The 21552-nt window shown below is 39.8% G+C and overlaps 1 protein-coding gene across 1 annotated transcript in view; it reads left to right on the top strand.

Moving 5' to 3' along the window:
• The first annotated feature begins 2044 nt into the window (after positions 1-2044).
• The window catches only part of BPNT2 (3'(2'), 5'-bisphosphate nucleotidase 2), a 35292-nt gene continuing 15784 nt past the window's right edge, over positions 2045-21552 (top strand). The window contains exons 1-3 of the mRNA XM_053559108.1: positions 2045-2715; positions 17362-17524; positions 19452-19547. Coding sequence (XP_053415083.1) covers positions 2329-2715; positions 17362-17524; positions 19452-19547 — 646 coding nt within the window. The 5' untranslated portion in view covers positions 2045-2328. The remainder of the gene's footprint in view (positions 2716-17361; positions 17525-19451; positions 19548-21552) is intronic.

The raw sequence follows: 21552 nt of genomic DNA, 5'->3' as shown, positions 1-21552 counted from the left end.
TTTTTGAAAGACTAGTATTACCTCAAAATCACAAACCTATTATCTTACATTTACTTTCATATAATTATCATTAGTAGATATGCATTTTTTTGAAGCTTCAGAAAACTTGTTCCTAATAAAGCTAGTTTTTTTCAATCAAGTTCCTTATGAAGATTGTTTTAAAACAAGGTCACTGTCCCACATATAATTAGTTTCCTTTTTATCAGTTTCTCTTGATGATTGAATTTTATCTGTTAATAATATCTACTACCTATTAACAATTATCACCTCAGTATTAGAACACCTTTTGGAACTATGATCTCTAAACCCATTCTCCTTTTCATATGCCTTGGCATTTTCTCCTTGGAGTCTTAAATCCTGTCTTGCAGCGGAAATGTTTCAGAGCTTTTAGTAACTTTCTTGGTGGTTTTGCTGATACTAGGTATAGTGTCATAGTGAAAGTGGGGCTACATTCTTTTCCAGTATCCTTGGAAAACTTTATCCAGTTCATTTTGATAAACCTTAGGTAGTCTTCCTGATGATGCTTTCAATATTTCCATGATTACCACTCAACTCAAATCTTTTGTTGATCTCATAGTGCAATTTGCAGTGATTCTGTAAGGCTTTCATATTTTGACTCTGATCTTTATTTTTATTACTAGGATGGGTATCCATGATTACCCCATGATCTTCCCTTTCACATTTCTTTTGAGAGTAGTTTTGCTTAATTGCAAAGTTGCTCTGAAAGCTGAGAAGAACAATGCCGGCTCCTTAAGTTCTGGTACTGTTGTCACCCTAAGGATTGTTCTTCCATTGATTTGTATTTGTACCTGATTTTGTGCTGGGGTTATTTGTAAGCTACTTATAGATTGCAGGCAGGGAAACCAAGACATCAATAGTCAGTGTTTATTGTATCTGTATAAGTACACCCAAATTCTAGAGATCCCTGGACTCTAAGGAAGCAGTAAAGATTAGTTCTGCATGACTTGCTCAGCAACGGATGTTCAGAACTTTGGTATACTTCTGTGTGTTGTTTTAATACTTGCGGTTTTTAAAGTGGATAATATCAAAACTCACTTAAAAACAATGCCACTTAACTAGGAACAGTTAAATAGGCTGCATTTTGATGTTATATAAATATTTTAACATTTAAGAATAATACTGCATATCTTAATATTGACTTTTAAGATTAAAGAGAAACATGAATATTTTAGTAAGTATTCACTATCACTGCTAAGATCGGTGGCACAGTAGAAGGCAGTTATTTCTGTTAAATATTTCTATATGGTACATTTGGAGGGCCTATATTGACTCAAAGATTACATATTTTAAGTTGACCATCTTAGAACAACCTTTACTTTAACTCGTCTCTGTCAAGCAACTTCTTTCCCCCCTCAACCTCTGGTAGGAGGGCAGGGCTGAAGTGTCCTGGAAGTAAGAGAAACCAGTGTATTTTCTTTCACTATGGAAGCGCAGGATCAAGGTATGTTTTTCAGCTGCTTAGAGAATGGTTTATTTTGGCAGGTGGAGGCAAAGCGAAACTATATATTATATACACCTAAGCGTTTAGATCCCGACAAAGACATGCCAACGAAATAAAGAGCCAAGAAAAATTCTTGCCCTCACTGCCCGGGCCCGCCCTGCCTGGAAGAGCGTCGAGACGCGATTTAAAGACACAGGCTTTGGGCACACATACGCCAGCAGAAACAAGCTTATAGATCTTTTAAAAAATGGCTTTATCATCTTTTCCTCTATTCTTCAATCATTTGAGAGATGGATGGGAGTGATAGATTATCACTGTGGCTTACTTTCAGCCGTCCAAACTCGTACAAAGGGAGTTTTAATTTGAATATTCTCAAGGCATCCAGTCCTCTCTCCTGCGTAGGAAGCAGCTTGCCACGTCTAGTTTTTCAAAAAGCCAAATTCGGTCTGATCCCGACCAAAGAGCCGCGCCTCCAAGGAGCTGGGAGCTGGTCGCCCGCCCCGCCCCGCCCCGCCCACTGCACTAGCCCCGCCCCCGCCCTAGCCCCGCCCCTCGCGTAACCCGGATACACACCCACGCTCCCCTTTCACCTCGCGGCGGTTGGCTAACGTGGAAGTCTAATCCGCCGGCCGGCGGGGCAGCCAGGGCTGTGCTGCCCGGGGTCTGGCGCGCGGCGGCGGCGGCGGCGGCGGTGGTAGTCTTCGCGGCGCGGCTCGGCCTTTCCTGGGAGGGAGTGATGGGGCGCACGGGCGCCGGTCAGCGGCCGCCGGTGTAGCTCGCGCGGCGCCCGGCCCGGAGCGAGGCGGTAGCGGCGGGCGCGGGAGGCCTGTGAGGGCCGCTGCCCCGGGAGCCCGGCCTTCCGCGCCATGGCTCCTATGGGCATCCGCCTGTCCCCGCTGGGGGTGGCCGTCTTTTGCCTGCTGGGGCTCGGCGTGCTCTACCACCTCTACTCGAGCTTCCTGGCCGGCCACTTTAGCTTCTTCGGTCTGGGTGGCGAGCCGAGCAGTGGCGCGGCGGGGCCCGTTGCCGTGGCCGACGGGGGGACCGTGGACTTGCGCGAGATGCTGGCCGTGTCCGTGCTGGCCGCCGTCCGCGGCGGCGACGAGGTCAGGCGCGTCCGCGAGAGCAATGTCCTCCACGAGAAGTCCAAGGGGAAGACGCGAGAGGGAGCCGAGGACAAGATGACCAGCGGCGACGTGCTGTCCAACCGCAAGATGTTCTACCTGCTCAAGACCGCCTTCCCCAGCGTGCAGGTGGGTGCCGCGAGCTCCGGTCAAGGTGGGAGCCGACAGGCGGAAGGCTCGCTCGGGTCGGGAACCCGGGCGCTTGGGAACGTGTCTTGGCGCGTTGAGTCTTTGTGACAGCCCGGTCGTGGATCCCATTGTGTGGATGGGGACATTGACACGCAGAAGTAAAAGTGCACAGGGTCATACACACTTTGCGAAGGAGCGGAGTGAAGTTGCAAGTAGTCTGACTCAGGCCGAGTGCCCCTTGGCCTCTCCTCGGTTGTGTGGGAGCCCGAAGTGTACCTGGGATCAGGAGCTCTGAGTTCTGGATGGGCTTTGATACCAAAATGCTGAGAAAGTTGATTGCACCCCCTGCTTCATGCTCCTCTGTAAAATGAAGGGTTGGACTAAAATCTCCACGGCCTTCTATCCTTGATTTCTTCAGTGGAAGGTTCGAGACTGTAGATACGCCTTTAAAGGATAAGAGCCAGTCTTGTTGCAGAGCTTGTTAGTATTATTCAGGGCATTTGGATGTATGTGTGTTGGGGGTGGGGGGGGTGGGCAGTATGCTCATGTATTAAGTTGTAATTTTATCAGGACGCTCTTAATGGTATTTAGTTTGGAAGTCCTTCAGAGAAATACAGTATTTGGAAATGTGCTTTCCAGCAACTTCATTTCAGCGCGGATCTCTGCTGCCACTTGGTTAAAGATCACTATTTACTCCAGAGAGTAAGAATTGAATAACATTTGCATTTGCTTTTGGTAGGCTTCTGGAGAAGGAGTTGACATTTTTTTAGGGAAATCCAGGCATTTTGGATTTGTTATTAATACTTTTTGAATTCATCATTTCAGTGGAGTTGCAGTTACATTGAATAAAACTTTAAAAAATTTATTGCAATTCAGAGGAAGCCCTTAACATAGCATAACAGTACTTTATAAATGTACCTTAACTCATCCTAACAGTACTATGAGGAAAAAAATGTTTCCAGAGGAATGTTGTTAATTAGATAAACAGTGATATCGAAACCCACAGTTCTTTGGCTGATATCTAACTGAACTTTTACTATATTCTTGGAAAAGTTGGGAGAGTATTGTCAGTGTTGAATTAGGAGTTTTGTGTAACCCTTTTTTCAGTCTCTCATAGTGCTTGGGGGTTTTTTTCTCTCCTCTCCCCCTCATCTTCCTTTGTTTTTTCTCTAATTTTTTTTTTCCCAGCAAAAAGGAACATTGGATTTTTTATCATAAGCTGCTGGACACCAGATGTAGTTGAAATTAGTAGAATTGTTCTCACATTTCAACTCAAACAAAACACAAAATATTTCCTCTTTTTTTCTTTGCTTTGTTTTATTATCACAAATACTACTACTTTTTTTGCATCTAAATGTAGAGCGTGCTTGTGAAGTAGCTTTCTCTCTTTTCTAAAACACACACGCTTCCTTCCCTAAGAATTTATAGACGAAACAATTTCAGAGACGATATATAATGGTTACAACAGTACTAATAATAATCAATTATTGAATGTATTCTAGGTGCCCAAATACTGGCCACACAGACTTTTATTTGATCCTTATGGCAACTTTAGGAAGAAAAATTTTATTTGTGCCAACTTTACATGTAGAAAATCTGAGATTCATACACTCCACAGCATATACAAAACTAAGTTAACTAGATTTAGGAGGCTACTTAAAACTTACAGTATGACTTCCTAAAGAAAGCATACAATTGTAAAGCTTAAAAGCAGTTATATTGAAATATGGCAAACAGAGTTGAATTTTTTTTAAAACTTGAGACAAAAATATCTTAAATATTGAAAACATATCTGTATTCTCACTTATTAGCAAACAATAAGGGAATAGCTGCCAAGGATAATGAGCTGCATTTTATTCCACACAAAAGCTAAGCTTTCGGAATTGCAGATGTAAGTCTCTGACTTAATATAAAATAACTTTTTGTTTTCTTGTGACGATTTGAATGTTTCCATGAACATCTGTAGTATGCATGTTGGGGTAGTGATTAATGGAATAGAGGAGATTGTGTTCATTTATGCAGAGTCAAAGCAGGGATGGTGTCATGTTGCGCTGTCTCCTTATACCCGTATGTTATTTAACTAGAGGCAAAATGTAGCCATCTGAGAAGTAAAGTCAGCCTAAGAGTCTTCCCTCATTTTCCTCAACACTCAGAAGTATAGTCTTAAGTGTCAGGCTGTTTTTCAAGCCTCACTCGAACTTTTTTGGTAAAAAACTTAAATTGTGTCCTACTCATTTTACTTTGTAATGGAAAATGACCATTGAGAAGCAACATACACCCCTTTCTTTCATCCTAGTGCCCTGTATAATTGGGGAAAGGTCTATTTTCTCCCATTACTTTCCTGTGATTTCGTTACGTCAAAGTAATAGGAACTACAGCCAAGTTGTCTCTGATTGTATCCTTGTACATAACAGTGAAAATGAAGGCTGTGGATAGTTTTTTGGAGTGAGTTTGCAGCCACAGAACAAACTTAGATTAATAGTTTTGATTTAATGGATAGGTGACTTTATATTTGAGAGGCTCCTGTCCTCGACTTGTTCAGGTTTTGCAAACTTTGACTTATTTGAAGATAAAGCATGATACTCCTGGCTGTTAGCCACAGCTTTGGTCTCTGCTTTCCTTAATCTATAGGGTGAGAGTTAGTCTGTTGTGTAACAGAAGTACTCACTGGAAAAGTTTGAGAGCACTAATGTAATGCAAAGAACACTTGATTGATTTAACATCTTATCCAGTTACTAGCCTAGTCATTTAACTTCTTTGAGCCTTAGTGTTCTCTTTGGAATAACTAGTAATTGGTGTAGATATTAAGTATGGAAGGCAGATGAAAAAGAACTAGTTCAAAGGAGCAGACCCAAAAGAGGTGGTGGCACAGCAAATTCAAGTAATGGGATGAGTTTCAGAAAGATGCATTTGGGTGAATTCAAAAGATAACCATAGGCAAGATCATATTTTAAGCCCTAAGGAATTTGGACATGATCTTTAGTCTTCTGTTAGATTACTAAAAGAATCTCAACTTCCTTGACTTTTCTTAAGGCCTGCAATGTGCCATACTTTGGGTTGTGGGCATTTGAAGGTAGATGAGACTAATTAAGAGACTATTAGAATAGGCCATGTGAGAGACGTGGACTAGAACTCAGACAGTGGGAAGTTACGCTTGGCTTGTTATATTAGATATCCCTTAGCAAGTAGCTGAATTAGACTTTTTTTTTTTTTTTTTTTAATCATTCTCCCACACCTGGTTTCACTGTATTTGGAGAGATGTATGTGTGGCGGGGGGAAGCTATTGTTAAGAATAGAAGAGAAGGGGGGGGCAGCGCCTGTGGCTCAGTGAGCAGGGCGCCGGCCCCATATACCGAGGGTGGCCAGTTCAAACCAAATAGCTGGGCGTTGTGGCGGGCGCCTGTAGTCCCAGCAACTCTGGAGGCTGAGGCAGGAGAATAGCCTAAGCCCAGGAGTTGGAGGTTGCTGTGAGCTGTGTGATGCCACGGCACTGTACTGAGGACAATAAAGTGAAACTCTGTCTCTACAAAAAGAAAGAATAGAAGATAACGGGTGGCGCCTGTGGGTGAAAGGAATAGGGTGCTGGCCCCATATATAGAGGTGGTGGGTGGCGAAAAAAACTGCCCCCTCCTCAAAATCATTTAGTTGAAAGAGTTTCCCTGCGCCCCCCCGCCCCCTCCCCCACATATGCCAGAGGTGGCGGGTTCAAACCCAGCCCCGGCCAAAAACTGGAAAAGGAAAGGAGGGAGGGAGGGGTAGTTCAGTGCCTGTGGCTCAGAGGAGGAGGGAGGGAGGGAGGGAGGGAAAAGTAGTTCAGTGCCTGTGGCTCAGAGGAGTAGGGCACCGGCCCCATATACTGGAGGTGGCATGTTCAAACCCAGCCCCAGTCAAAAACGGAAGAAGAAAATATTCTGGGGTGGAGTGCGGGGGTGGTGCATAGCACAGTGGTTAAGGCACCAACCACATCCACCGAGGAGGCTGGCGGATTCCAGCCCTGCCTGGCAAGCTAAACAACAATGACAACTGCTATTAGTAATTTATTTTCACAGCGACATAAATAAGAGGTTATTTTCCTTAGCCTCCAATTTTAGATAAAGAAATCAAAGCTTGGAAAGGTTAAATAAATTGCTAAAGGTTGCACAGCTAGAAAATAATCTTAGGCTCACCAAGATTCATTTAGTGGTCAGAGAATCATCTCAGGTTTGTCTAATTCAGCATAGAAGAGGTGTAACAAAAGTTTACTCGTAACTATAGTATTTTAAATGAATGGGAGAACTCAGAGGAGATGCTTAGAGAATAATTTGAAGATGAGCAAAGTAGGCGCAAAGAGAGCAATTGTAGACTTTTCTGGGTAAGAGATATGTTTTGAATTGGAGTTATGGTTGTAGAGGAGATACATGAAGGATATGAAAGAATTTTTAGGGATCTGTCAAAAAGTAACTCCTATTTGATAACTTTCACAATTTGGTATTTTATTAGTGGTGAAGGAGATTGGGGGATGACAGATTGTGTGGGGGTGTATTATGAGCTCCATTTTAGACTTGTTACATTAAATATGCCTTTGATTTGTCCAAGGGAAGATGTTAGAGCTCTTAAATGTATGGGTTTGAAGCTCTGAAGACATATCTGAATTGGAAATTACAAATTTGTGAGTCTATTTTACAATTCGTCTTTTTCAGCTATAGATTGCTTTGCTGTTTCTAGTTCTTCATCAATTCCTGCATCCATTTCTTCTTCATCTTGCTGTGTGTTTTCTGTTGTTTCTTTAGGTTTTTCTTCTGGGAGATAACTTGTTCTGGATGCTCCCCCAATCCTTTTCTTCCCTACACTATTAAAATGTTGAGACTGTGGGTTACAAGAAGAAGCAGGTTTTTTAGTTGAAAAAATTTTTAACATTCTTCGTGAATGTAAATTTGTACTATTTATGTACTGACTAGTCTTGGTGTAAAATCTTGTCATGTGTATAAAAATAAAAAAGATCCCCCCCCCCAAAAAAAAGAAACACAACAAATTTGTGAATCATCAGTGTTGTAATGTTAATTGAAGCTATTTGTGGGCAGGATTGTTTAAGCAGAGAACATAACTTGAAAGAGAAAGAAACATTCAGGGCCTAGGACCAAGGTAATGAAATCTAGAGATAATCATTTAACAAGAATAATACAGCCAGCCTTTATTAAATGCTTATCCTGTGTAAAGCACTATGCTAAGATTGTTTTACCTTTATCTATTTCATCAATTTCTTTTTAAGAACCTTATAAGGAAGTCTATATTTTATCCCCTTTTACCAGTGAGGTAACTGCATCTGGGAAAGGTTAGACCAGGCATCCTCAAACTTTTTAAACAGGGGGCCAATTCACTGTCCCTCAGACCGTTGGAGGGCCGGACTATAGTTTAAAAAAAAAAAAACAAAAATCTATGAACAAATTCCTATATACACTGCACATATCTTATTTTGAAGTAAAAAACAAAATGGGAACAAATACAATTCATACCACTTCATGTGGCCCGCAGGCCGCAGTTTGAGGACGCCTGGGTTAGAAGATTAGTCTAAGTTGGTCCCATACCAAATAAATGGAAGAGCTAGAATTTGAACTCAGGCAATATGTGATTGGGAGGTAAGGAAGTAGAGGAAGTGAGTAAAAACAAGTTGTTCAAGAAATCGGACTCCTAAGGAAGTTGACTGTGGTGTTGTGTGGGACTAAGAGACAGTTCTGTGGATTTTCTTTGTTTTCTTTTTGGTGTATTTGTTTTTAAGGTATGTGTCATTACATAGATTTTATATACTGAAACATTACTGTGTTTTTTGATGACTTCTAAGAGTCTTGTGGTTGTCTTTAGGGTCCTCTAAGTATAAGATCATGTCATCAGCAAAGAGGGAGAGTTTGACCTCCTCTGCTTCCATTTGGATGCCCTTTATTTCCTTGTCTTGTCTAATTGTATTGGCTAGAACTTCCGGCACTATGTTGAATAGTAATGGTAACAGAGGACAACCTTGTCTGCTTCCAGTTCTAAGAGGACAAGCTTTCAGTTTTATTCCATTTAGTAAAATATTCTCTGTGGGTTTGTCATAGATAGCTTTGATCAGTTTAAGAAATGAACCACCTATGCCTGTACTCCTCAGTATTCTAATTAGAAAAGGATGCTGGATTTTTATCGAATGCTTTTTCTGCATCTATTGAGAGGATCTTATAGTCTTTGTTTTTTTTCTGTTAATATGGTGAATAACATTTATAGACTTGCGTATATTAAACCAGCCTTGCATCCCTGGGATGAAACCTACTTGATTGTGATGTATGATTTTTTTGATGATAAGATTTAATCTATTGCCTAAGATTTTGTTGAGAATTTTTGCATCTATATTCATTAGCGAAATTGGTCTGAAATTCTCCTTTTAAGATAGGTCTTTTCCTGGTTTTGGTATCAGTGATGTTTGCTTCATAGAACGTGTTGGGGAAAATTCCTTAATCTTTTGGAATAATTTCTGCAGTATAGGAATAGTATAGTATACCTACAGTATAGGTCCACAAGTCAGTTGCTTTTGTATATGCCAACAACAGCCAAAATGAGAGGTTAATTAAAGACACAACTCCTTTCACCATAGCCCTAAAGAAAATGAAATACTTAGGAATATACCTAACAAAAGAGGTGAAGGACCTCTATAAAGAAAATTATGAAACCTTAAGAAAAGAAATAGCAGAGGACTTTAACAAATGGAAGAACATACCATACTCATGGTTGGGAAGAATCAACATTGTTAAATGTCTATACTTCCCAAAGCAATTTACCGATTCAGTGCCATCCCTAATAAAATACCAACATCCTATTTTTAAGACTTGGAAAAAAATGATACTGCATTTTGTATGGAACCAGAAAAAAACCCCATATGGCTAAGGCAGTTCTTAGTAATAAAAACAAAACCGGGGGTATCACCATACCAGATTGTAGGCTGTACTACAAGGCCATAGTGGTCAAGACAGCATGGTACTGGCACAAAATAGAGACATAAACAGAAAATCCAACAGAAAACCAGAAATTGAAACCAGCAACTTACAGCCACCTAATCTTCGATAAACCTAACAAGAGAATATCCCCTGGGGGAAAGACTCCCTATTCTATAAATGGTGCTGGGAGAAGGATATCCACATGTAAAAGACTGAAACTGGACCTGCACCTTTCTCTACTCCCAAAACTTGATTCAAGATGGATAAAATAAAAATCCTCCAAGAAAGCATAGGAAAAACACAAAGATAACGGCCTGGGGGAAGATTTTATGAAGAAGACTGCCATGGCAATAGCAACAACAGCAACAATAAACAAATGGAACTTCATTAAACTGAAAAGCTTCTGTACAGCTAAGGAGACAACAACCAAAGCAAATAGACAACCTACCCAATGGGAGAGGATATTTGCATATTTTGAATCAGAAGAAAGCTTAGTAACTAGGATCTATGCAGAACTTCAATTAATTCACAAGGAAAAAAACCAACAATCACATACATCAAGGGGAAGAGAGATGAATAGAACCTTCTCTAAAGACGACAGATGAATGGCCAGCAAACGCCTGAAAAAATGCTCATCATCCCTAATTATTAGAGAAATGCAAATTAAAACCACCCTGAGATACCATCTAACCCCAGCGAGAATGGCCTATATCACAAAATCTCAAAACTGCAGATGCTGGTGCGGATGTACAGAGAAAGGAACACTTTTTTTTTTTTTTTTTTGTAGAGACAGAGTCTCACTGTACCGCCCTCGGGTAGAGTGCCGTGGCGTCACACGGCTCACGGCAACCTCTAACTCTTGGGCTTACCCGATTCTCTTGCCTCAGCCTCCCGAGCAGCTGGGACTACAGGCGCCCGCCACAACGCCCGGCTATTTTTTTGTTGCAGTTTGGTCGGGGCTGGGTTTGAACCCACCACCCTCGGCATATGGGGCTGGCGCCCTACTCACTGAGCCACAGGCGCCGCCCTGAGAAAGGAACACTTTTACACTGCTTGTGGGACTGCAAACAAATACAACCTTTTTGGAAGGAAGTATGGAGAACCCTCAAAGAACTCAACCTAGACCTCCCATTTGATCCTGCAATCCTGTACTGGGCATCTATACAGAAGGAAAAAAAAGCCTTTTATTGTAAAGATATTTGTACTAGGCTGTTTATTGCAGCCCAATTTACAATTGCTAAAATGTGGAAACAGCCTAAATGCCCTTCAACCCAGGAATGGATTGGCAAGCTGTGGTATATGTATACCATGGAATATTATTCAGCTATAAAAAAAAAATGGAGATTTAACAGTGTTTGTACTAACCTGGATGGAGGTGGAACACATTTTCCTTAGTGAAGCATCACAGGAATGGAGAAGTATGCATCCTATGTATTCAACTTTGATATGAGGACAGTTAATGACAATCAGTGACATGGTGAGGCATGGGGGAAGGGGTGAGCAGACAGAGAAAGAGGGAGGGGGTGAGGGTAAGGAAAAGAAAAAGAAAAAAAAAGAAAAGTGACATTCTCACATAAATAGGATTTGATTTTGACTAAAGTATATTACTTAAACATTAATTTTTACTTCAACTTGTTAATATGTTGTTTAAGATACAGGATACTGCATCCTCATTTACAAGTGAATTATGTTTGTAATTTCCCCTTCATAATAATATATTTTTTCTATCTTTTTTTTTTTTTTTTTTGCAGTTTTTGGCCGGGGCTGGGTTTGAACCTGCCACCTCCGGCATATGGGGCTGGCGCCCTACTCCTTTGAGCCACAGGCGCCACCCTATTTTTTCTAATTTTAATATCAATTGTATCCAGATTAAGTAGAATGATTTTGAAGCATTTTTTTTCTATTGTCTATAAGATTTGGCATGATCTATTTCTTGTAATTATTTTCATCTTTATTTATAAATATTAGTTGTCTATTCTTTGATACTTTGGGAAAAAATAGTAAGAAGTAGTTAATTGATGACTCCATACTGAACCTCACAGTCAAAGCATTCTATAATAGATATACTCTTAATTGACTATGTGAATGTTACTTTCTTTGCATTACTATTATTATAATTGCTTAATATTTCGTTGCAGCAATCGTCTGATTTCTTTTCTGAATGTATTTGTCTTCGTTCGTTCTTTGTGAGGTTTTTGTTTCTGGTCCCTATTTTGAACATTGTTATTGTTGTTAAAGTTTAAGCCTTTTTAGTTTTGTAAAGGCAAAAAGTGGAAGCCTAATGAACACATGTATATGTGAAAATAAAAAAAAATCAAAAAGATAAATATGTGTCACTACAGCATGTTTAATTATTTATAGTGATATGTTTGAGAGATGGTAGTTGATAATGAAAAGGCTTCTAAAAAGGTAGGAAGGGAATAGGGGACAGGTCAAGGGATGTTTATACATTTAGAAAATAGCTTTGAATACCTACTGTACTGATGGAGGTTCTTCAAAGAAACAGAACCAATAGAAACTTACTATAAGAAATTGGTTCATATGATTGTGGAGATGGAGAAGTCCCATGATCTGTCACCTGCAAGCTAAACTGATGGTATTCAGTTTAAGCCCGAAGGCCTAAGAACCAGGGTAGCCAGTGGTGGAAGTCTCACTTGGAGGGCAGCAGAAGACTGATGCACCAGCTCAGCTGTCAGGCAGAAGAAGTTGCAAATTCTCTATTCCTCCCCCTTTTATGTTCTTTTCAGGCCCTCAAAGGAGTGAATGCTGCCACCCACTATAGGGAGGGCAATCTATTTTACTGAGTCTACTGATGGACATGCTAATTTCATCCAGAAGCACCCTCACAAACACAAATAATGTTTAGGCCAGAAAAAATGTTTAGCCGTTTTCTGGGCTCCCTGTGATCCAGTCAAGTTAACAGATAAAATTAACCATCGTACCTAGTGTGTGATAGACACTGTGTGAAGTATTATATCCCAGAACTTATTAGGATATAATGATTTACAGAGAAGGACAGTAAGTGGTTGATTTACATTAACCAAAAGTCTCTTCAACTTCAGAGTATCTGAATTGTCATTACTAATGGCATTAATTGTGTTTGGAGCCTTGAGCTTTGACAGTATTGATGAAGAATAGTTTCCTTCCCCTTTCTGGAGCCTGAGATACAAGCCTAGCCTAAATACATGTATGTGTGTGTGTACATGTATACTTGTATGTACATATGAGTAAATAGTAGGCACACTTGTCTTAAGAACCTTTGTATAGATGATGGTCCTCAACTTAAGATGATTTGACTTGACAATTTTTCGACTTTATGATGGTGCAAAAGCAATATGCAATCAGTTAGAAACCTTAGTTTGAGTACCTGCATAACCTTCTGCTTTTCATTTTCAGTATGATAATCAATAAATTACATGAGATAGTCAATATTTTATTATAAAATAGGCTTCGTGTGAGGTTATCTTGTCCAACGGTTGACCGTTGTAAGTGTTCTGTGGATGTTTAAGGCTATTCTAAGCTATGCTGTCGGGAAGGTTAGATGTATCAAATTCATTTCAATGTAAGATATTTTTAATTTATGATGGGCCCATCAGGATTATTGGGGTTCCCGGTTCCCCAAATCTAGTTGACCTGATTCAATTACTTGGCTGAGCTAGAAAGTGCAACTGAGGCACAGCAATAACGGAAAGTAAAAGTGAGTGGAAACTGGAAAGAAAACTGGATGGACAAGGGCAGTGTGGATAGAAAGTAAAAGTAACTTACACAAGTTTCAGAATAACACAGATTTTATTTAGGAAGAATAAAAAGACAGTTTAGAGCATGTCCAAAGAGAATTGGAAGTGGATCCTTCTCTTGCAGGAATAGGAGAGGTGAGAGGGGAGAGAGAGATGCAAAGACCTGCACACATAGTAAGTGCTCTCTCTATGTTTGAAATTGGCTGCAAGTCTTTCACTGGGTTTTCTGCGCCTCTAAGCGGTATTTAATGCCTTTTTCTATCTGTCATTGTTCATCTAGGTTACTTCATATTCATATTCTTGTGGGCCCTTTAGACTTGCTGGTTCAGCAAGCCAGCTTTTTCTCCCACCTCCTTAAAGCCCCTTTCTTAGTGTCTCAAGAATATAGTCCCATTGCAAGTTGAAGAACGTCCGTATTCAACAAGTATTTGATTACTGATCCTGATGTGGCTGTATTCATTTGGGTATTGTTAACATATAGATTAAACAAAACATGATCACTCTTTCTGGCTTTTTGTGCTACCAAGTAAATTTCAGAAATGGCTTGTTCAGTTTCCGAGGAGGAGGAGAAAACTGTAGGGAGTTTGATTGGAGTGGCATTTATGTGCAAGCTTTTCTTGATTTTTCTTAGTGCTTAGTAATCAACTGCATATTAATGGTTGTCTTTCTAATCTTTCTGCTCCCCACATGCTTCCCTCCTCTCTATCTTTAGTTGACTGCAGTGGCTAGGACCCTTTGCACATGTTAATAGAGGTAATGGTGGAGGGCACCTGGCTCTGTGCTATGACCCATAAGGTCCATTACCTTCTGGCTTTCATTAAGGTCTGACCTCATCTCCAGTGCCTTTCTCCTTGGCTTCCTCTGCTCTAGCCTGCTGGACTCCTTCCTGCCCTCTGAACACACCAGGCATTCCCACCTTAGAATCTTAAGAGTATTTGCGTTTGTTATTCATTGGGCTGGAAGTACTTTTCCCTAGTGCCTGCCAGGCTCACTTCCTTTCTGTCTTCACTGAAATACCACCTTTTCAGTGAGAGCTTCCCTGACTGCCTTATCTTTTTTTCTTAAGCTATGTTATTACAGTATAATTTATATATCATATAATTTGCCTATTTTTTCCTGAAGACAAGGTCTCACTCTGCTGCCTGGGCTAGATATAATGCAGTGGTATAATCATAGCTCACTGCATTCTCAAACTCCAGGGCTCCATTGGTCCTCTCTGGCTTCCATAGTAGCTGGAAATACAGGAGCTGGGCCACCACACCCAGCTTAATTTGCTTATTTCAAATGTTTGTTCAGTGATCTGCCAGATGTGCAACTATTGTTATTCATGAGTTTCAGAACTTTTTCATCACCCTAGTAGTATCTCTGTGCATGTTTACTATTAATTCTTATTTCTACCACCTGCCCTAGGCAACCACTAATCTATCTCCATAAATTTGCCTATTCTGGCAAATTACATTTACAATAGGCAGAATTTGCCTATTCTGGCAAATTGCTGTTTACATTATTGGAATCATATAGTATATGGTCTTCTTGTGTCTTGCTTCTTTTACAAAGCAAGAGGGTTTATCCATGCTCTGTTATGAATCAAACTGCATTACTATTTATGGCTGAATAAATTCCCATTGTATGGATATGTTTATCCAACAGTTGATAAACTGTTGTTTCCAATTTGGGAAACAATGAATAATCCTAGCCACCCTTCCTTAAAGAGTAACTCTACTCTCCAACAATACACTTTCTGTCCTTTTCCTTATTTCCTCCTCCTCATCAACCGTCCCACATACTGTTTTACTCATGTATTTTATTTATAGTTTATCTACATTCAAATCTGGGTTCCACAAAGCAGAATTTTTTGTCCCACACTAATCACCATTATAACTTTAGGCCTTGGAACTATGTCTGGCATATAGTAAGCAATCAATAAGCTTATGCTGAGTTAGTAAAGGCCTAAGTGAGTGGATGAATTGGATGTTAACTGTGCTGTATACTAAGGAATGTTTTATGTTTTAAGAGGTTTGATGTTTCTTGACTATTACTATTTTTAACCTCCCCTGTGATAATTTGGGACATTTCAGGGTACCTTCCAGAGATTGCGATAGTGTGGGGTTTTTACCTTGCTTGTGATTTTTTACTTATGTTATTATTGGTCTTGTGATCTGTCTGGCAGGGTAGCATGGGGTCTAGGCATGATGTCAGGTGCAGTATAAACTTGGAGGGAACTTGGCAGAAGCACAGGACCCAGCAGCCTATCCTGTTTAGAGGTTCAGGCCTTAACTGAAATCTACATTTTGAGTACATTTTGCTTGAGTATGTAAATATTATTATCTGAGAGAGGAAGTTTTGTGATGATGATGCAGGACAAGGTGGTGCCACAACTGGCCGCCTTAGCCCTGGTGGTGTTGATGCTGCTGTGGCTGGAAGGGTGGGACACCTGTGGGGGAGACACTGGCACCTTGCTGTCTCCTTCCGGTGCACTTCTGGCTGGTCAGTTTCATGGATGGCACCTTGCTGTCTTCTCCTGTGAGTTTCCAGGGCCTGAGAGTTCCGGCACCTTGCTGCTGATTGGACAACTGGCTGTAACTGGCTAAGACCCACGCCCTAAAAGTCAACATTGAGTTCTGGCAAAACAACCCCCTGCCACTATATAACCCCCTGAGCAGAGAGCCGAGGACAGACCTGGAGGAGGGAGCAGGAGAGCTTGTTCCCGTCTTGGGTTCTTTCTCCCGGAGCTTTGGTTTTTTGTAAGTTGTAAGTTTTGTTTCTGTGAATAAACCCTGTCTTACCACTATTCCTGTGGTCTGTGGATTCATTCTTTGAATTGCCGAGACCAAGAACCTGAAATACTGGTATCAATGAGATAGTATTTGAGTTTAAGGTTGGCGGTTTGTATTAACTTAATTCTTGAAGTACAGTCAAGTTTTAGATTGGTCCATGCTGTTTATCAGTTTACAAAGTGCAGTTCTAAAACACTATTTTAAAAACATTTTACAAATCAGAGTATATTTTAAGTATGCATTAAGAAGCTTACTATTTAAAGTAGCGGTTCTCCACACAGGATGGGGCAAAGACATATTTGGAAATGTCTGGAGACATTTCTGATTGTCAAAACTGAGGGCTGGTGCTTCAGGCATCTAGCTATGGATGCCATTAACCATCCACTAATACTCAGGACAGCCCCATAACAAAGTATCAAACTGTCAGTAGTGCTAAGAAATCTCAAAGAAATCAGCAGTGTTTTTGTGAATGAATAGAATACTTACTATATAAGCTCACACACATACCCATATATATTCTGTGAGGACCCATATCCTTATACATATCAGTGTGGTAAATCAAATGTATTTTATATTTTAATTTTGTTCTGTAGTAAAATAAGAAGTCAAAATTTGACTTTATCTCTATTCTCTGACATCTTTGGTGTATAGTGAAGACTGATCTTTTGTTTATTTCTGTTATATTTAGAGTTCATAGCTTAGCTGTTTTATCATTTCCAGTTTTCCTTTTACTTACTTGTCATTTGCATAATCAGTTTTCTAGAATATTTTATCTCCTAACATTCTTAATTCCCCATTTTTAAGGTATATTGTTTAAGTCCATTGTCATTTTTCTCCTTCTGACTCTAGTTGCTTCTAACCCTAGGTACTTGTGGTCAGTGTTCCAGAATATTGTCACTCTTTAGAGATTCTATTTTTCATAAATCATCATTAACTTTAACATGTTTCTTTGATGCTTAGTTTCTCTAAATTTTTCTGTTCGAGTTCTCTGTCTTAGCCAACTAAATATTAGATTGGAAAATCACTGGAATTTATTTTCATTTTTTCAATCAGAAGCCTTGATATAGGAATTTACTTATTTATGATTTATGTGATTTTGTCTGAAATGTTCTTTTCTTTTGTGTTTTTTTAAATCGTGATTTTTTTTTCATATTTTTAACTATTTTTAATGTTTAACTGTTTTTAATGCAGATAAATACTGAGGAACATGTGGATGCAGCTGATCAGGAGGTTATCTTGTGGGATCATAAGATTCCTGAAGATATCCTAAAGGAAGTCACTACTCCTAAAGAGGTGCCAGCAGAAAGCGTTACTGTCTGGATTGATCCACTAGATGCCACACAAGAATATACAGGTAATTTTATAATTGATCTCGAACTTTCACTTGTCATATTAAAGAACTCAAACAAGGGCAGGTGATATGTATGTGGTGGTAGATATTTTGTAATTCAAGGTAACTTTAACAATTAGATTTTGAGACAGAAAGGTGGATTAATAACCACATTGTAGGAAACATTACTCACATTAGTGATTCACAACCTTTTTTCTTCCTTTTTGCCTCAAATTGCCATATTGTGGAATGCTTTGGGTAGATGACAAGGGCAAACTAAGAATCAGTGAAAGGAACATTTTTTTATTTGCCCAGCTATTTTTTTGTTGTGATTGTCATAGTTGTTTGTCAGGCCCGGATTAGGTTCGAACCCACGTGTATGTGGCTGGCGCCCTAGCGGCTGAGCTATAGGTACTGAGCCTATAGCTGAGGAACATTTTTTAACAGTACCAGCAAAATGCTTTCTGTTGGACAAGTATAATTGAGGAAATTTATTTAGTCAGAATGTAATTACTTGGGATATTGGGAATTTACGTTTTATAGCACATACATCTGACCTTGGAATTCAAAATAGTAAATTCTAAGTCCACAGAAAGCAGAAACGTAGCAAAAACAGAATTACTACTCCCAAGTCTCTTTTTACCTAGTCCTAGCTCAGATTTCATGTTTATGAATCTTCTCTCAGGCCCTGTTTCTTACCAAGAATACCTAATTTCTGTTTTTTCTCTCTCTTTTCTTAGTAATTATGCTGTAGTTATTGAAGTGTTTGTCCTGCTAGCTGGTCAGTTCACTGAATGTGAGGGCTTCTACTTGTTCATCTTTGTATTCTAGAGTATTTGCCAGAATGTGAACCATAATAAACAGTCAACAGGTAGCTATTTGGGGAAGAGGGAGAAGACACTAGGTGTATATAGCTAATAGTAACTGAAATTATAAAACAGTTCTTTGTAGGAGTAGGTAATAGAAATATGGAATATTGAGGAGTGTTTTTACAGTTTTACCTAAACTTGAGATTGGTCCGATCTTATAAATATTCAGTAAACACATCCCTATGTTGGGACTATCTTAAATGCCTAATTGATTTTTAAATTTTCTTTTCTTTTTTTATTTTATTGAGACAGAGTCTCACTTTGTCCCCCTCGGGAGAATGCTGTGGTGTCACAGCTCACAGCAACCTCCAACTCTTGGGCTTAAGTGATTGTCTTTTCTCAGCCTCCCTAGTAGCTGGAACTACAGGTGCCTGCCACATTGCCCAGCTTTTTTTTTTTTTTGTTTGTTTGTTTGTTTGTTTAGCAGACCCAGGCCAGGTTCAAACCCACCAGCCCTGGAGCATGTAGCCGGCACCCTAGCCACTGAGTTACGGGTGCCCTGTACCTAAACCTGAGTGCTTAATTACTGTTTGTATTGTATAGATGAGAGAGCTGAATTTAAGAAGTTTGCCCCAAAATATTAATAAAATAGTGGGCTGGGAGAATAACCCAGGTAATCTAGCCTATAGAACCAGAACTTTTTTTTTTTGGAGACAGTGTCTCATTACATTACTCTCAGTAAAGTTCATTGGTATCATAGCTCACAGCAACCTAAGACTCTTGGGCCCAAGCGATTCTCTTGCCTCAGCCTCCCAAGTAGCTGGGACTACAGGCAGCCGCCACAATGCCTGGGGATGGAGTTTCATTCTTGCTCAGGCTGTTCTTGAACCTGTGAGCTCAGGCAATCCACCCACCTCAGCCTCCCAGAGTGCTAGGATTACAAGTGTGAGCCACAGCACCCATCCAGTATCAGAACTCTTAACTACTCCCTTAAACTGGCTTTCTTCCCTAGAATCATTTGCTTGAGTGGATTTATTGTCTTGGAAAGACATTTCATATACATAACATTTTCATGAAATCAAGTAACATCCTGAATTTATGCTTATTACTTTAATAATTGTGTATTTTGTTTTTTCTTATAGAGGATCTTCGAAAGTATGTCACTACTATGGTATGTGTGGCCGTAAATGGTAAACCTGTGCTGGGTGTTATACACAAGCCATTTTCTGAATATACAGGTAAGAAATGTGGTAGAGTCATTTGTCTATAGTACCTACCATTGGGTCCCCAAATTCATGTCTACTCCTTCATTAGTTTCCTAAGGCTGCTGTAACAAAAGCCCGCAAATTCTGTATCTTAAACAACAGAAACGTAGTTTCTCACAGTTTGGAGGTTACTGGGCCAAACTCAAGGTGCTGGCATATCCATGCTGTCTGAAACCTGTAAGGGACGATCCTTTCATGTTTTTCTCTTAGCTTCTCATGGTTTGCCAGCATCTATGGTATTCCTGGGCTTGCAAGGACATCACTCCAGTCTCTGCCTCCGTCACAATTGTGGCATTCGCTCTGTGTCTGTCTCTTCTTATAAGGACACCAGTCATATTGGATTAAAGGCCCACCCTACTCCGGTGTGACTTTATCTTAATTCAGTGCATCTGCAATGACCCTTTTTTCCAAATAAGGCTAGATTCAGAGTTAGGACTTCAATATACATTTTGGGCCACACAGTTCAACCCATATAACAACCCATGAAGTTATAGTTAGGTACTGAGATGAGATCATACTGGATTAGAGTAGCCCCTTAAGCCAATGAGAGTGTTTTTGTAAGAAACAAAAAAGACATAGACACAGCTCACATGGGATGAGATGATGGGAAGGTGGTGTAGACAGAGACTGGACTGATTCCCCTGCTAAGCTGAGCACTACCAGCAGCCCCAGGAGCTAGGAGAGAGGCATGAAACTTATTTTCCCGCCGACCCTCTTGAAGAAACCAGCCTTGCCAATATTTTGATTTCAGACTTTTGGACTCTAGAACTATGAAAAAAAAACTGCTTTTGTTGTAAGTCATCAGGCTTATGGTAAAGATTGAGTGTCCCTTATCCAAAATGCTTGAGGTAAGAAGTGTTTCAGATTTCACTTTTTTTTGGATTTTGGAATATTTGAACATATGTAATGAGGTATCTTGGGATTGGGACCCAAATCTAAATCTAAAATTCATTTGTGTTTTCTATATCCCTTTACACATAGCCTGAAGGTAATTTTATACAATATTTTTAATAATTTTGTACGTGAAACAAAATATCAACTGTCTTTTGACTGTGACTTCCTCCTAGGTTTAGGTATGGAATTTTCCATGTGTAGTATCGTGCAGTGCTCAAAGAGTTACAGATTTTGGAACATTTCGTATTCTGTTTTTTTTGGTTAGTATACTTAGCCTATAATTTTTTTATGACAACCTTAGGAAATTAATATAACAGGCTTCCCATGTAATTCTTGGCATTTACTCCAGCCATCCTTTCGTATCTCAGCGGTGTGGCCAAACTACACAAAAGGAGTGTAGAGGGAAACAAAGAGACAAGGTTACTTTCTGATTACTTTCAAGTTATTTATTTGCTTTGCTAAATAACTGTGGATGCCAAATTCCAGCTGCCCTGATGGGCTAAATATATATTTGTTGGCTTTGCATTTCAAGGTCAGATCTGCTTTGGACTATCTCACCTTTTATCTCCTTTTTATAATTCAGATAGTTTTTAGAGTTGACAGTTTGATAAACTACAAAAGACTTATGCCATTGCTGTGATAGTGTACCTTGAGATTAATTGTATAATTGCTTCATGGTTTATGGGTTACTTTCACATATTTTCTTTAATCCTTACTAAATTAGTTAGGACACAGTTTACCAGAACATAGGAGGTTTAACGAAATAGTTTGTTTTTTATAACAAACAGTATTTAAAGCAATCTAGAACGGTCATTGTAGTTCCCTGCTACCAGGCCTGAGGCCTCTCTCTTACTGCTTTGCTGTGCTCTCCTCTGCATGACAGAGAATGGCTCACGACATCTGATTTCACCAATTGAGAGGGTAAAAAGGGAGAAATGAAGGTTATTACCCACTAAGGATTTGACCTGTGAGTTACACACATCAGTTCAGCTCACATCCCATTCATTCAGGCATAGCTAGAACCTATTCACTGGGGAAGATGAGAATTAAGGTCTTTATTTTCAATTGCCATTCAAACTGAAGT

Source organism: Nycticebus coucang, chromosome 13, assembly GCF_027406575.1.
Source record: "Nycticebus coucang isolate mNycCou1 chromosome 13, mNycCou1.pri, whole genome shotgun sequence".
NCBI classification, from domain to species: domain Eukaryota; kingdom Metazoa; phylum Chordata; class Mammalia; order Primates; family Lorisidae; genus Nycticebus; species Nycticebus coucang.
Note: the sequence above shows the minus strand (reverse complement) of the source record. Positions and strands in the feature narration are given on the sequence as shown.